We start from the raw sequence: 16762 nt of genomic DNA, 5'->3' as shown, positions 1-16762 counted from the left end.
TGGGACCATGTTGGAGCCCATCAGAGCCCATTCTCACCTCGGGGAGAATGTATTTGTCTTAGTTTGAGCTGCTCCCCAGGGCTGGGAGCTGGGGTGGTTGGTCCCAGGAGAGTTTCCCGCTGAGAGACCAATCGCAGCTGTTCTTTTTCACTCCTTTGAAATTAGATATTCACAACAGCCGGCAGTCATTGGCAGTTTTAGTTGTGTGTGAGAGCGTGTGTGTGTGAGAGAGAAGCTGGAGGGGTTATGGGGGCCCCCCATAACCCAGGGGGGGCCCCTGTGCCCCCACGGCCCTGGCTCGGCCAGGGCTGGAGGCAGCGTGTAGGAGTATGTGTGAGTTGTGAGGGAGACTCCCTCTTTCCCCCCCCAGCTAGACTGCAGGGCTTGGGACAGTTTGAACTGAACTGAGAACCCTGTGACCAAGGCGAGGGAGCTTTCTTTTTCTTCGCCCCCCCGCCTGGGAAGGCGGTCGTGTGGATTCAGGGCATGCTTGGCATTGGAGCCAAGCCAAGAGATGGGCCAGAGGGGTCTGGAGCCTGGAGAAGTGGCTGGGATATATGGAAAAGCTGGAAGAACTCCAGGCTGAAGGAATTGGAGACGGGCCAGAGGGGCTGGGAGGTGCCATATGTTGGGTTTGGACCTGGGCTACTGAAACTGAAAACTGCAGCAGCTAAGGAAGAGCAAGAGAGCCAAACCAGCAGGTTTTTCTGAGTAAGGACTTTTTGATGAAAACTATTTGGGGTAAAACAGGACTGAGCAGAGACCCAGAGCCTGCAACCTGGAGAGTGAGAAATGGAACATCTTACTGCTTAGGAGGAAAGCTTCATGAAACCAAGGAGGAAGGACTCAGAGCTGACTCCCTGGACCTTTTTGTGATGAAGACCTGGTGAAGTGAGTGTTTCCCTGGCAGCCCAGGATGAGACCTCAGCAGGAGCTGAGGGCTGGTGGGGGTGCAAGAGAACCCATTTCCCTGATACCCCAATGAGAGAGAGACTTTTTCACTATCGCCCTGAAGACAACTTCAGAACTGATGTAGGAGTGTTCAAGGGGAGCTGTGTTAATATTATATATTTTTAGTTTGTATAGTATTTATTGGGTAATAATAAATTGTATGTAATTCCCTTCCCACATACTGAGGTGTGCCTGTCTGAAACTTTCTCTTCGGTGTTGAGGCAAATTGTGAGGGGAGCTTGAAGATTGGATTTATGTGGAGGTCGAACCCCCACAGTATTGAAGGAGGAAAAAGTCTTTGTGCAGATGAAATCGGGTGCAGAGAAGAGCAGAGTGGGAACAGGGGAGAGGAACAGCTCTGCAGACCCCCAGGGCAGTGCAGAAGAGGGGCAGGAGGTGCTCCAGGCTCTGGGGCTGAGATTCCCCTGCAGCCCAAGGAGGAGCCCACAGAGCAGGGGGATGCCCAAAAAGAAGGATGTGAGCCCGTGGGAGGCCTGTGCTGGAGCAGAGTCCCTGCAGCTGCTGCGGCCCCAGAGACCTCAAAGGGTCTCACTCAGCACCCTCAGAAGGGGCTTGAGGCACAGGAATTGTCCATCCTGGCCCCAAGTCAGGTCCGTGACTTTCTCTGAAAGTTGGAGAACAAAAAGAGGATTCCACTTGGTTGTTCTTCAGGCAAGAAAAATAAGAAGTTTCCCAGGCTGTTGGTTAAACTGCAGGAGCTGGTTAGACAGCACCAGTTCCTGGCAGCAGAGAGTGTTTCTGAGCAGCTCAAGAGCAGCTCAGCCCAGGGCTGTTCATCAAGGCTGAGGCCTAAGGAGCATTTCTCAGATCACAGGGAGGCCTGGGGGGGTGGGGATGCACCACCACACCTGGAAAGGTGTCGTCCCAAGGACTTGCACAGCCGGGAGGTGTTTTCAGTTCCAGACCCCCCGGTCACCCCACAAGGTGCTGGACGGCCCTTCAGACCCACCTGAGGCCACCCCCTGTCTCTCCAAGAACCTGCAGGAGGGAAAGCAGCTGAGTCTAAACCAGCAAGTGTTCTGTCGAGCTTTAATGTCTCGTGGCTGCTTGCAAGCTTATTTTGCTTTGTTTGCTAACATGCAGAAATAGTAAAAAGCTTTGTGAGTTGTGCTTGACTTGTGAAACAGCCCCGGGCAGCCAACTCTGAAACAATAACGACTCAATGTGTGTCTCGACTGTGTCGTTATCGGCTTGTCGCAGGCCGGGGACCGAATGTGATGTTTGCGGCCAAGGCGGAGGCACAAACCCGTTCCGAACCCGCCGGGGCTCAGCGGGAAGGAGGAGCGCGCGGGCAGCCGCTCCCTCAGCGGCCCCTGGGGAGGGGACAGGGGGGACACGGCGGGCCGAGCCCGCCAGACCCCGCTCCCCAGGGCCGCCGACACCGCCCCGCCCGGGGCAGGCCGAGCCCGCCAGACCCCGTTCCCCGCGGCGCCTCCCGCCCCCTCCGCCTCCCCCCGCCCGGTCCCGGGTCCGAGCCCAGCGCGCTCCAGGCCCCGCCGCGGGTCCCGCTCGGCCCCGTCTGAGGTGGATCGGCACCAGGTCCCCCCTCCACCCCCGCGCTGACCAATCAGTGCGCGAGGACGAGGAGTGACGTAGGAAACAGCCAATCGGAGGGAGGCGCTGGGTTTTTGCACCCGGCACACTGCCCCCAATGACGTCATGGCGATGTCTGGCCAGCTGGGCCAGAGCTGCCCAGTTCCGCCCAGTGCGGGCCCGTGTCACTGCCAGCTGGGCCCGGGGGCTCCCAGTCACCCCCAATATGGGCCCAGTCACTGCCAGCTGGGCCCGGGGGCTCCCAGTCACCCCCAGTATGGGCCCGTGTCACTGCCAGCTGGGCCCGGGGGCTCCCAGTCACCCCCAGTATGGGCCCAGTCACTGCCAGCTGGGCCCGGGGGCTCCCAGTCACCCCCAGTATGGGCCCAGTCACTGCCAGCTGGGCCCGGGGCTCCCAGTCACCCCCAGTATGGGCCCAGTCTGATATCAGTCACTTTCAGGCACTCCCAGGAAGATACCAGTAGGATCCCAGCATGGTGCCAGTTGCTTCCATTCACCCCCAGTATGGTTCCTCCCACTCGTAGTATGGTTTTAGTCACCTCCAGTATAATCCCAGTAAGAACCCAGTGACTGCCAGCATGGTCCCAGTTACTCCCAGTCATCCCCAGTCACCCCCAGTATGGCTTCAGTCACTTCCAGTCCCTCCCAGAATGATTCCAGTATGATGCCAAACACTCCATATATGGTCCCAGTCACTTCCAATATGAACCGTGTCACTCCCAGTCTCTCCCAGTATATCCCAGGCATCCCCAGCATTCTCCCAGTATATCCCAGGCATCCCCAGAATGCTCCCAGTGACTCCCAGTACGATCCCAGTCTCTCCCAGTCATTCCCAGAAGCTTTCAGCATGATCCCAGTTGCTCACAGCCACCCCCCATCACCTCCAGAGTGGTCCTAGTTGCTCCCAGTCACCTCTGGCATGATCCCACTTGCTCCCAGTATGTCTTAGTTGCCCCAACATGATCCCAGTTACCTGCAGCATGCTCCTAGGCACTGCCAGTATGAGCCCAGTCACCTTCAGTCTAGTCCCAGTTGCTCCCAGTATGATCTCTGTTGCCTCAGTTCTGGTCCTGCTGGGTCCTAGTCCTGGTCCCAGTGCATCCCGGTGTCCCAGTCCACCCCAGTCCATCCCATCCTGTCCCAATCCATCCCGGTTCCTTCCCGGCAGCCGCCGTTGTTTGTCAGATCCTGCCCCCCCCCCCGACCCAGAGCTGCTGCCGGATACCGCCCCCCCATCCCGGTGTCACCCTCTTTGCTCTCCCCACAGAGCTCCTGACCCAGCTCCTGCTCCTCCCAGGGAGGGCTTTTGGGAGCACCCCATTTCCTGGCCCCTGGGACCCCCTTGAATCCCCATTCCTGGGCACTGAGAGGCCCCTGCATCTCCTTCCTCAGATCCAGGACCCCCCTGCATCCCCTTATCTGGCTCTGGGACCTCCTGCAATCCCTTTGTAATAGACTATGGTAAGTGGCATTGTTTATCAAACAGGATGTTCTGCTTAAAACCGCTAAGCTAAGGCAAAGGCTAAACCACAAAAAGTTGTACAAACGCCTATGCAAGGTATATCTTAAGTTTACCATGTTCCAAGAATTTAAAGGGCAACCCATATAAGGAAGACAGCTGCTGCCAGAGCTAGAGGGCAAAAAGAGGACACCTGAGGAAGACGTCTTACTTCATCCTGAACGACCACCTGGAGGCAGAAACGACCCCCTAGCAACAGCCCAGGCATGCGCAGAGTACTATAACCACATCACAGAAGACGGAACTGGAAGGATATAAATAACTACTTGCTTAACATGTTAGTGCGGCAGTTGGTGGAGCGGAGACTCCCCTGTCGCCCAGCGCTGCATTTGCTCATATTCTGCTTGCTGTATTAATAAATTCCAATTGATAATTTGATCCGTTGTGGTCTAAATTTATAACAATTTGGTGCCGTGACTCGGATCAGGAACGGTGGGCTACGGCTCTTCGGGGAGGCGCCCCGCGCTTGTCCGCGGCCCCGTAGGAGACCGACGGCTCACTGCACCCTGACCGACGAACCTAAATTTGGAATATTGAGCAAAGGAAGAACCGGTCAAATCCCGTAATATTTTGTGCACAAAAGTCCGGACGAAGACGCAGGAGGCGTAAGTGTATCGCGATTTTGGTTCGCGGGGATTACCGTTCGGGCGGGATTGGGATTCCTGGAATATAACGAATGAGAGGCTCGACACACTGAGCCAAGTGAGAGCGGACCCTTTAGTACTGCGGTTCCCATCTCCCGCGAGGGACTGGGCCAGGAATAAGGGGAACGAGTGTGTGTGTGGTTGTAGATATTCCAGAAGATGGGGGCAGAAGACAGCAAGCCTTCTGTCACCCATGGGAAGGGTACCTCTGTACCTAGGAATACCCCTCTTGCTTATATCTTAGCTAATTGGAAATACTTCCCGGGAACAATAGGGAAGAACAAGCAGAAAATGGTTATATATTGTACTAAGATATGGGGAGGGAAGAAAATTGTAAAAAATGTCTTCTGGCCAGTTTATGGGTCTGGAGAAGACTGGGTAAGGCAACAGTTAAAACTTTGGTTTAATAATAAAAAACCACTTAACTTGAAGCGGAACCCTCTGGGAGATAGACAGTCTGCACTAGGCAGCTGCGGCTCTCAGAGCAGAAGGAATCTTGTTAGGGACTTGTCTATCGCAGAAAAAGAGGAACCTCTGGGTGAGGTTAAAAATAATGAGAAAGAGGAACCCCAGAGAGAGATTGGAAATAGTTCTCTGGAGGAAAAGAGATTAATAAAAAGAGGTTTTGAAGTTAAGTTGCAGGGGATTCCACCTGAAAGCCCCCTTGGTAAGTTCCTTAAAAATTGGAGCTACTACTCCTGCACTTTTAGAAGATCGAAAGAAAAGATGGTCTATTATTGCATTGAAGAATGGGGAGGTAGAAAAATTGGAAATACCACTTACTGGCCAACATACGGCACTTTTGAGGACTGGGTCTGTGAACTTTTAAATTGGTATGTCAGTGATAAAAGACCCTTTTGTCCAGAAGAAAGTTTTTATGCTGTCATCTGGTTGGAGGCCAGTGAAAAGAATTATTTATTCCCCTTAAGGGAAAATAAGCAGGGGGACTCATTTAAGAATTTAGTGTCTTGGAACTCTCCTCCACCTTATATACCCCCTTGCAATGGAGAGAGTGTGACCATGCCAGGTGCCCCGGCGGAGTTAGAGTGGGGGTCTCCCAATTATACCCCCCCCCCCTCTGGGAGACAACATTACCAGGCAGACAAGATGAAATAGAGTTTGTGTCCGAACTGTTAAATTCCGGAGATGTCCGGGCATTTAAAAGAGAAATGGGAAATCTATTAGCAGATCCTATTGGAGTCTCCAAAAGATTTGATCAGTTCCTAGGGCCCAATCTTTACACCTGGGATGAAATGCAATCAATTCTAAGCCAATTATTTACTACTGAAGAACGAGACATGATTAGGTGGGCTGAGATGAGAATCTGGGACTCGCAGCACGCCCAGGGACCACAGGCAGAAACCAAGTGGCCACTCTGGAGACCTAATTGGGATGATCAAGACCCGGCCCACCGAACCAATATGCAAGATTTAAGAACAATAGTGATTCAGGGTATTAGGGAAGCTGTGTCTCATGGTCAAAATATTAATAAAGTATTTAATGAGATGCAAAAGAAAGATGAGAGTCCTACTGAATGGCTAGAGAGATTAAGAAAAGCTCTCCAGCTGTATTCAGGTGTCAACCCTGACAACCCATCAGGACAAATATGGCTTAAGCTACAGTTTGTGGCAAAGTCATGGGAAGACATTAGAAAGAAAATTGAAAAGTTAGAAAATTGGCAAGATAGAGGTCTGGATGAGTTGTTGAGAGAAGCCCAAAAGGTATATGTAAGAAGAAAGGGAGAGGGTAATAAACGACAAGTAAAGATGATGGAGGCAGCAGTAAGAGAAGACCATAGAAGGATGCTCAAAGACCATAAATTTCTGGGAATGAGCAGGGAGAAAGAAGTGACAAGGCGAGAACAAAGAAGTTGTTTCCATTGTGGGAAAAAAGGGCTATGTGAAGAATTGTAAACAACAGATTCGAGATGAAAAAGGCTTGAAGGAGAAATAAGACAGTCAAGAGCTCTATATTTTAAGGGACTGTAGTCATCCTGAGCCCTTGATGAAATTAAAATTAAGTCCCTGTAAACAGGAGTTCACCTTTTTAGTCGATACAGAAACTGAAAAGCCAACAGTTAAACAAATCCCTAATTCCTGTAGAGCATCATCTGAAAGAGTGCAAGTAATTGGAGCAAAGAAAACTATTTAAAATAAGTAAAATTAAAATTGTGGTATTTAAAAATAAATTTAATATAGGTGAACTCTTGCTCGTCTCGAAAGCGGAATATAATCTGTTGGGACGAGATTAAATGAATAAATCCTAAACGAATTAAAGGTATTATAAACCTGCAGTTTCCAAAGACAAAAATGATAAATTCGATATTGGTACTACTTAACACATTATGTAGAGGCATTCCCTACCTCAAGGGTTACAGCCAACCAAGTTACAAAAGTAAAGAATGAATGGGGAACTAAAAACAATTCTTTTACTTATGGCCTTGCTAATCATTCGGACAAGGTCTGGGCAGACTTAAGCGTATCAACCTTTGAAATGATGTATGGAATGCCCTACTGAATCGAAGAACCCTAAAATCATGTGGTAATAAGTGATAATAGTATTAACGAATATGTTTTTCAACTTTCAACCACCTTTAGATCTAAAAATCCATAACATCAAGCCAAGAGACTGGGTAATAGTAAAAAACCTGGAAAAACAAAGAGACATTAAAACCTAGATGGAAAGGACTTCATTTTGTTTTGTTTACTATAGAAACAGCAATTAGAGCTGCAGAATGTGAATGGACACATGCCAGTCACGTCAACGGATCAGTGAATCCCTCACACTGGAAAATAATCAGCATTTCTAGAGACACCAAACTGGTCCTGAGAAGATAGGCTATGATAGAGACATTGAGTAATTTCTTTGCTACTAATTTAAATTTTTGCTGCTAATTTTAATTTAGAACTAAGTATTTACTAGTATTTATGGTATAGTGGGATTTTTTTTATTGATGTTTGTATATTATCTATGGAAAATTGCGAAGTGGGGCCAGGGCTTACTATAAGATTCGGGGGACGAGCAGACCTGGAATACCTTTATTGCCACAATATAAGAGTTCGGTGCAACATACCGGGTTGTGAATGCTATCCATTCATTTGTGTCAAGTGTAAAAAGTGCCAAGAGAAGTGGTGGACGCACTGTAGAGGAGGATTTCCTCCTAGAAGAATCTGCGAGCAGTGCTACCGAACAGAACAAAATTTTACTATTTGGGCATTGAAAACAACGGGGATCCCGTAGAAATCCCCCAGATGGTGGAGTTATTTTGCATTTAGAATTAATCCTCAATATTTCTGTTTCCACCTAAATGAACCAGCGCCTTTTTGTGGTAGATATAGTGAAAATCCAGTGCCGACGGGAAATTAGTGCCTTGCCGTGTGTCGGGTACATGGTAAAAGCCGCCTCGTGGTCCGCGTATACATTACGACTCACTAAAAATAAAAGGCATATTCCTACCTGGGACTCCTGCTGCCGAGAAGATGGAACACCCTGTGACTCGAGGCAACCGAGCCGACAGGCGAGGCAGAGGAGAAAATCCCGGAGAAGGAGGAAAAAGCCTAAGCCATGGGACACACAAGCTGCAATGGCCGAATTCCCCCACGACTGGTGAAGGTAAGAGGGCTGGTAATACCCAAATTAATAAAAGAATTGGAATTAATAAAAGTCAAAGTTTTTCTCTAGGCACTATTTACATAATTGTAGTCCCCATTGCACTGTTATCAACACCAATACATGCGGGTAACCCCCATGAACTAATGACTTGGACTTATATTCCCTAATACCTATTGAAGCTGGAGGATGTGTTGGACAAACATGCCCGACATTGAGCAAGAAGCAAGTGCAGTGTAAAGCATTTTATATTTGTCCAGCCTCTAATCCAGGAAAGAGCTATTGTAATTATCCAGGGCATTATTTTTGTGGGTATTGGGGTTGTGAAACCATTGCCTCCGATTGGTCTACCGGAGGAGACAGATATATAGATGTGACCTGGGGACCTCCCGGTTGTATTAAACCAAAACATAGCTATTCAGGAGGGGTACAAGGATGCTCAGACATAAGAGTAACTCCATGCCTATCTCTCAATGTCTTTAATGAAAGTGTATTTTGTATCCAAGTAATTATCATACCCAGGATCATGTATCACACCTCAGAAGATGTATTTCGGCACTTTGAAAGAGGACTATCCAGACAAGTCAGAGAGCCTTTTACTGCGGTAACTATAGAACTTCTTTGGTAAAGGGAAAAGAGATACAAAATTTACAATTAGCTGTTGATGAAGATTTAGCAAGAATAGAGCAATCTATACAAAACTTAGCTACATCTGTTAAGTCACTATCGGAAGTCGTTTTACGAAATAGAAGAGGGCTAGATTTATTATTTCTAAAAGAAGGAGGGTTATGTGTAGCCCTTAGAGAGGAATGCTGCTCCTATGCTGACCATACAGGGGTAGTACAAGATGCTATGGCAGAATTAAGGAAGCGGTTAGAATAAAGGAAGAAAGATAGAGAAAGTAATCAATCATGGTATGAAAACTGGTTTAATGTTTCACCATGGCTAACCACCCTGCTTTCAACCTTAGCAGGCCCAATATTCATGATCATATTAGAACTAGTGTTTGGACCATGCATTTTAAAGTATATCTTGCGCTTTATTAAAGAACGCTTTGAGATTGCAAAATTGTTAATGATTACTTCGAGATACAGTGTTGTAACCACCGATGAAGCTGATAATGATTTTGATTATGTACGTGATAATTGTTGTAAGCGAGAAAGTAAAGTTTGATAAACAAATTTTGATTGTGAAAAATAAAAAGGGGGGATTGTAATAGACTATGGTAAGTGGCATTGTTTATCAAACAGGATGTTCTGCTTAAAACCGCTAAGCTAAGGCAAAGGCTAAACCACAAAAAGTTGTACAAACGCCTATGCAAGGTATATCTTAAGTTTACCATGTTCCAAGAATTTAAAGGGCAACCCATATAAGGAAGACAGCTGCTGCCAGAGCTAGAGGGCAAAAAGAGGACACCTGAGGAAGACGTCTTACTTCATCCTGAACGACCACCTGGAGGCAGAAACGACCCCCTAGCAACAGCCCAGGCATGCGCAGAGTACTATAACCACATCACAGAAGACGGAACTGGAAGGATATAAATAACTACTTGCTTAACATGTTAGTGCGGCAGTTGGTGGAGCGGAGACTCCCCTGTCGCCCAGCGCTGCATTTGCTCATATTCTGCTTGCTGTATTAATAAATTCCAATTGATAATTTGATCCGTTGTGGTCTAAATTTATAACACCTTTCCCGGCCATCCCACCTCTCCCAGCCTCCCCGTTCCTTGACCCTGGCACCCCTCTGAACCCCCATTCCTGGACACTGGGATACCCCTGCACCCACTTCCCTGGGAAACCCGTGACTGGGAAAGGGGTTCTCCAGCCCCTCTGGCATTTAGGATCACCCCGAGGAAAGGGAGATAAAAGCTTCCCTGGGAAGCTCTGGAAGGCAGTATCCAGGAGGGATGAGGAGGGTCTGCGGGGGGCGGTGGGGGCTGCCCGGGGAGGGCACTGGCACAGGGAGATCCCCCCCGCGGGGTCCGCAGATCCCGGCGCTTCCCCCGCTTTGGCCCCAAAGCGGCGCCTTTAAGGCCGAGTTTAACCGCAGGGCCCGGGAGTTCAGCTCAGCCTGGCCCGGGGGTCCCGCAATACGTGGCCGAGGAGGGTCACAGGGAGGCCCAGGGGGTGCCCGGAGGGGTCCCAAAGGGGATCCAGGTGAATTCCCAAGAATTCCCCCGTTCCCGCCCCCCGCGCTCCCTCGGTCACTTCCGCCTCACAACCTCCGCCACCGGGATCTGCTCGGCGACCGGTGACGTTCAGAGCAGATCGAGCTGCCATTGGCGGTCAGGAAATAACGGCGCCAATCGCGGGGCCGGAGGCGGCTCTGTGGGCGGGGCCAGGCTGTGGGCGGGGCCAGCGGAGCAGCGCCATGGCTCCGGCGCTGGGGCTGGGGGCGCTCCTGGGAGTCCTGGGGCTCCTGAGGACCCCGGCGGGGGCGGCGGAGGGTAAGTGGGGCCCTCGGAACCGGGAACTCCTGGACCGCCCCTTCCGGGCACGAGAGCCCCCCTGAACCCCCATTCCTGGCATCGGGACGCCCCTGAACCCCCATTCCTGGGCATTGGGTCCCCCTTGAATCCCCTTATCCAGCATCGGGACCACCTGAAACCCCCGTTCCTGTGCACAGGGACCCCCCTGCACCCCCTCATCCGGCACCGGGACCCCCCTGCACCCCTTTTCCCGGCCATCCCACCTGTGCCAGATACCCCTTTTCGCTGACCTTGAGACCCCCTGGATCTTCATTCCCTCCTTTCCCCAACCCTTCTTTTCTGCAACACCGAGGACCTGCGGGCCCCCCATTCCTGGCCATTCTGGGTCTTCCCACCCCGTGACCCCCCTTTCCTTGGCAGAGGGACCCCCTGGACCACCCATCCCACCTCTCCGAGCCCCTGCCCCCTCTTTCCTTAACTCTGAGACCTCTTGAAATCCTCCTTGCCCAGCACCAGTGGCCCCCTGGACCCCCTTATCCTGCACCAATATCCCCCTGCACCCCTTTTCCCAACCATCCCACCTCTCCCAGACCTCCCTTTTCCTTGACCCTAAGACCCCCTGACCCCATTCCTGCCTTCCCCAGCCCCCAACCCCCCATTTCTTCTACACTGAGAAACCCTGGGACCCCCATTCTGGCCCTCCTGGGTCTCCCCATCCCATGACCCCCCTTTCCTCGATACTGGGACCCCCTGGACCCCCATTCCTGCCTTTCCCAGCTCTCAGACCCCACTTTCCTCAACACTGGGGACCACTGTACCCCCCTTTCCTGGGCACAGGACCCCCTGAACCTGCATCCTGCCTCTCCCGGTCCCCTCACCCCCTTTCCTTGACACTGGGACCCTCCAAACCTCCATTCCTGGGCAGGGGACTCTCCTACACCTCATTATTCAGCACCCAGATCTCCCCGAACCCCTTATCTTGGACTGGGACCCTCTCCCTGCCCTTATTGGGTACTGGGACCCCCCTACACCCCCTTCCCCGGGTGCAGGGACCCCCCTACACCCCCTTGTGTGGCAGCAAGACCCCCCTGAATCTCTATTCCTGTGCACTGGGACCACCTACTCCCCCTTATCCTTTACCAGTACCCCCCTCCATCCCCTTCCTGACCATCCAACCTCTCCCAGACTCCAAACAGCTCCTTTCCTTGACTCTGGGAACCCCTGGAGCTCCATTCCTGCCTTTCCCAGCCCCCAGGCCCCCTTTTCCTCAACACTGAGGATCCCTGTGACCCCCCATTCTTGGCCATCCCAGGTTTCCCCACCCCATGACCCCCCTTTCCCCATCCCTTGGACCCCCCTTTTGTGGGCACAGGGACCCCCTGGAACCCCCTGTCCCACCTCTCCCCATCCCTGCATCCCTCTTTCCTCGACCCTGGGACCCCCAAGCCCCTTTCTGGCTCTCCCGGCTCTCCCCGTTGCCCATTTCCTTTACCCGTGAGCCCCCCCAGCCCCCCCAGCTCTCCGTGTCCCCCCAGTTGTGCACTCCCTGCGTTACCTGCGCGTGGCGGTGTCGGAGCCGGGCCCGGGGCTGCCCCGGTACGTGGCCGTGGCGTCCGTGGACGGGACCCCCTTCGTGCGCTACGACAGCGAGCGGGGCCGGCTGGAGCCGCAGACTCTGTGGATGGCGGCCGGAGCCGAGCCGGGATATTGGGACACCGAGTCCCGGATCAACGGGAGGTACCAGCGAAAGGACCCCGCCCACCTGGACATGCTGCAGATCCGGCACAACCAGAGCGGGGGTGAGTGGGGGGAGCCAGGGAAGGGGGGATCTGTGGGGCTGGGATGTGGATCTGTGGGGCTGGGATGTGGATCTGTGGGGCTGGGGGGGATCTGTGGGACTCCAAGGGACTGGGACGGGATGTGTGGATCTTCCGTCAGACTATGGGAGTCCATAGGGCTGGAATGGGGCCCTGTGGGGCTGGGACACACTTCCATGGGTCTCTGTGGATCCGATTCCTCCCCCTCCAGGTCTCCACACGCTGCAGCGGGATTGTGGCTGTGAGCTCCTGTCCGACGGGAGCGTCCGTGGATCCTATCGGGAAGGCTACGACGGACAGGATTTTCTCTCCTTCCAGTTGGGATCCAGGAGCTTCGTGGCGGCCGACGGCGCTGCCCAGATCATCAAGAGGCACTGGGACTCTGATGGGATCACAGTGGAGAGGTTGACAAATTTCCTGGAGCAGACCTGCCTGGAAGTGCTCCAGAAACATGTCCAGTATGGGCAGGAGGTGCTGAAGAAAAAAGGTGGGGGCAGAATTCTCATGGGAACGGGGGATATGAGATTTGAGAACACAGGAATTCCCGTGGAATTCTGTTTACACATCTCGCCCTCATCCTGTTCCCATGGGAATTCTGTGGATGGATCTTACTGCTGTCCCATTTCCTTGGGAATTCCATGGATAGATCCCACCATTATCCTATTGCAGAGCCTCCTGACGTCCAAGTGTCCGGGAAAGAGGAACACGGGATCCTGACGTTGTCCTGCCGCGCGTACGGGTTCTACCCCGGGGTCATCGAGATCAACTGGCTGAAGGGGGATGAAATCTGGGATCAGGAGACGTGGTGGGGCGGGATCGTTCCCAACAGCGACGGCACCTTCCACAGCTGGGCCAGGATTGAGGCGCTGCCGGGGGAGCGGGAGCAGTACCGGTGCCGGGTGGAGCACGCCGGAATGCCGGAGCCCGGGATCTTCGCCTGGGGTGAGGCTGGGAACGGGCAATGTGGGAATTGGGAATTTGGGAACGAGGAGTTTGGGAATGTGGAGCAGTGGGGTGGGGGTTCCCCTCCCCCTTCTCACCATCTCGCGCTTTCCAGAGCCGGAATCTGGCTGGAATCTCATCCCATTGGTGGTCACAGTGTCCGTCATCGCTGCCATCATCATCATCGGTCTCATCCTCATGGGATTTGGCATCTGGAAGCTCCGATCTGGTAACTCATGGGATGGGGATTGGGAAGGGGCACGGATCCATCTGGTGGCATTCCGGGGATCTTGTGCCACAGGTGCTGATCCCACTTTATTTCCATAGGGAAGAGGGAGAGGAAGAGATGCGTTGCGGCCAATGGTGAGTACCAGCAGCATATCCAGAACCTCTCCATGTGGATCCCGTGATGGATCCTGGAATGGGTCCAGGTGTGTGATCCAGGCCAGAATCTCATCAATCTTCTCTTTCCACAGGAACAGACATGGGAACTGACTGCTCCCTCACAGGTATGGAGCAGGATCCATGTGGTATTCCAGAGGGAAATTGGGGCAGGATAGATGGAGCAGGATTGGGACAGGATTCCAGATCAGGGCAGGATTCCAGAGTGGGATCAGGTGGAATTCTGGGGTGGGATCAGGGCTGAATTCTGAAGCAGGATCAGCTGAGATGGATGGAGTGGGATTGGGTGGGATGGATGGAGTGGGATTGGGGTGGGATTTCAGAGCAGGATTGGGATGGGATGAATGGAGTGGAGTCAGATGGGATGGGTGGAGCAGGATGGGGTAGGATTCTGGTGCAGTTCCTCCTCTCTGTGGGCTCCGCAGCTGGACCCATCCTGTGGGATGGGCACAGGGACATGGTGACTCTGTCCCCTACTCTTGTCCCGGCAGGAATCACCGCCTGAGTGATCCATGGTTACGGTTCCAGAGGTGCCAAAAATAAGAGCTGTTCCTGTTGTCACTCCGGTTCTCCAGCAGTGTTTCTCTTTCATCCCCTGTGGGGTGAAGTCACAGCCCCACAACTGAAGTTTGAGGGGTTTGGAACATTATAAAGTGTTGGGCCGTTTTCCATGGAGCAGTAGAGCTAATTAGATAGTTCCCATGGACACAGCCTTGAGCTGTGTGGCTGAGTGCAGGTGCCGCGTTCCTGGATGTTGTTGTAAGAAAATGTTTGTAGTGTATGTGTGCGGGAAAGTGGAACTTAGCACCAACTAAAAAGCTGCCTGCTCAGCGTAGCGGGCAGACATCTCTCTGGCTCTTCATCCTAGTGTGTCTCTTCATCCTAGTGCGTGTGCGTCGCATGTCTTTCTTCCCCCACAGGACCAAGGCCTTCGACAGATACCCAGCGACAATCCCCCCCAAGGGATCCCTCAGGAAAAGAACCTGTTGTGGTGCCTCCACGTGTCGTGACACGGGCTCGGACAGAGCCACGAGCGGGAAGCGCCGGGAGTGGAGAATGGGGGGGACACGGAGGTTGGGGGGTCTGGCAGGACACTCTGCCTGCATAGAGCCTAAAATCCGGTCAGAGAACCCAAACAACCCAAGCTGGCTGTGTTGAGCTCCCACTGGTGCCAAGGGGCTGCTTTTAGTGTTGGGCTGTATGGCGTGGGGTACCTTTATATGACAAAGAAGGATGCACGCTCTTCTGAGATGGAGAACAAAGAGACTTATTTGAATTCGGCACTTTCCTTTATACTCTAGAACCACGTGACCTCCTTAACCAATTGGGTTGTCCATTTCGGCGCACGCTCCCCTGGGCATTCCTGCCCAGTACATCCCCCGTACCTTGGACACGCCTCCTACATCACCCCCTTCTCAATTGTATAAGAAGGTCACAAAAACTGCAAAAACAACAGTGCAATCAGTTGTTTACACTGTAAACTACCAAAGCTTGCAATGACCCAGCACATCGCTTGCTTGGCCTCTTATACCTCTATGGTAAACTTCGTAAAACTTTCTTATATTCCTAAAGGGTGGTGCAACTTGGAGAAATAACTTTATTAACCTAAAGGCCTTAGCCAACTGTGCATAGATTTATAATCTTCATTAATCTGAGGGTTTTGAATAACTGGGGAGAACAACTTTATTTAAGGAACAGGCTAAGCTTAGCAGAACTAAATTCTCTTAAAGTGACCGTGTGGTGGAGGTAATGTTATTTTGTGAGGTGTTTTGTTTCTTAATATTTGTCCAGTCAAACAACTCTCTTATTCATTCACTCTCTCATTCATTGATGGCCGTCATTCATTCATCTCGCACACATTCATAGATTTTTTACAGACTGCTTTTTACCACATTGGTCATCCCTAAATGTAAACCTGAACATAAACATAACTCTTTTATACCTTTTGCGTTACTCTGGTTCTTGCTGCTGTGGTTGTGTACCTAAGCAGGGCCTTAAACACCTTGAAGGAATCCACTAAGCTCTTTTCCTGTCGCCACACAGGCGTAGCCTCTCCCCCAAGTCACGAGATCTAGCGGTCCCGTCCACTGTCCCGAAATCAAGTCTCTCACCGTGACTAGTGGTTTGGGTGAGGTGGGAGCCTGAGGCCTGTGTTGCCTTTCATACTTACTTCTTTCAGCGCTGTCACAATTTAAAAAACTGATAACATATGTGGCTTTCCACAGACGCTCTTGCGGGCTACGCAGATTCCCCCCTTTTTTTGTTGTTTATCTAACATGTGTTTCAGTGTGTGATGTGCCCTTTCAATAACTGTTTGTACAGTTGGTGAGTGTGAGATACCTGTGATGTGAAATTTCTCTATTTGATAGGAAGTAAAGCTTTTTTATTGTCAGTTTTTATTTGATGTGGGGTACTCAGGGTTGCTAAGCAACTGAGCCAGTGTGTTTTTACACTCTTGGCCTTTTTCTCCAGTGGGTGCTGTGGCAGTTATGTATTTTGAATGTGTGTCCACAGTTACATGTACATACTTTAATGTGCCAAATTCGGGGATGTGTGTGATATCTGTTTGCCAGATCTCATTTGCCATTAACCCTCCGGGGTTAACGCCTTTCTGAGATGGCATGGGTGTGTTTTTCTGACAGTTTGGGCATGACATTATGATGTTTCGAGTCTGATTAAGTGTTATCTGGAATTGTCTCTTTAGAGAACGTACGTTTTGGTGGAAAAATGAGTGAGACAATTTTGCTTGTTCTAAGACTCTAGGTATAGTGTTAAACATAGCTGCTTTATCAGTTTCTCAGTTTCCATCAGCTATTGGTCCTGGTATGTCAGTGTGTGAATTTGTTTGTATTATATAGAAATCAAGCTTTCTGTG

At 51.4% G+C, this 16762-nt stretch overlaps 1 protein-coding gene and 1 long non-coding RNA gene across 13 annotated transcripts; both read left to right on the top strand.

The window, feature by feature from the left end:
- The first annotated feature begins 40 nt into the window (after positions 1 to 40).
- Positions 41 to 1128, top strand: LOC116781678. The gene is made up of 2 exons (XR_004354934.1): positions 41 to 711; positions 814 to 1128. It is a non-coding gene; the product is annotated as an uncharacterized LOC116781678 (long non-coding RNA).
- Positions 1129 to 10621: 9493 nt separating this feature from the next.
- Positions 10622 to 15081, top strand: LOC116781667 (class I histocompatibility antigen, F10 alpha chain-like). 12 transcript variants are annotated; one of them, XM_032677351.1, is made up of 8 exons: positions 10622 to 10744; positions 12262 to 12525; positions 12755 to 13030; positions 13213 to 13485; positions 13601 to 13714; positions 13820 to 13848; positions 13962 to 14015; positions 14851 to 15081. In XM_032677351.1, the coding sequence occupies exons 1-8, from the start codon at positions 10669 to 10671 to the stop codon at positions 15043 to 15045; spliced, it is 1281 nt and encodes a 426-aa protein (XP_032533242.1). In that variant the 5' UTR covers positions 10622 to 10668; the 3' UTR covers positions 15046 to 15081. The 12 variants fall into 12 exon arrangements, with proteins under 12 accessions (XP_032533242.1, XP_032533241.1, XP_032533244.1 ...); XM_032677350.1 differs by having other exon boundaries at positions 13566 to 13714; positions 13813 to 13848; XM_032677353.1 differs by having other exon boundaries at positions 13813 to 13848; positions 14851 to 14951.
- Positions 15082 to 16762: the final 1681 nt, after the last annotated feature.

Source organism: Chiroxiphia lanceolata, unplaced genomic scaffold (genome assembly GCF_009829145.1).
Source record: "Chiroxiphia lanceolata isolate bChiLan1 unplaced genomic scaffold, bChiLan1.pri scaffold_52_arrow_ctg1, whole genome shotgun sequence".
Taxonomy (NCBI): Eukaryota; Metazoa; Chordata; class Aves; order Passeriformes; family Pipridae; genus Chiroxiphia; species Chiroxiphia lanceolata.
Note: the sequence above shows the minus strand (reverse complement) of the source record. Positions and strands in the feature narration are given on the sequence as shown.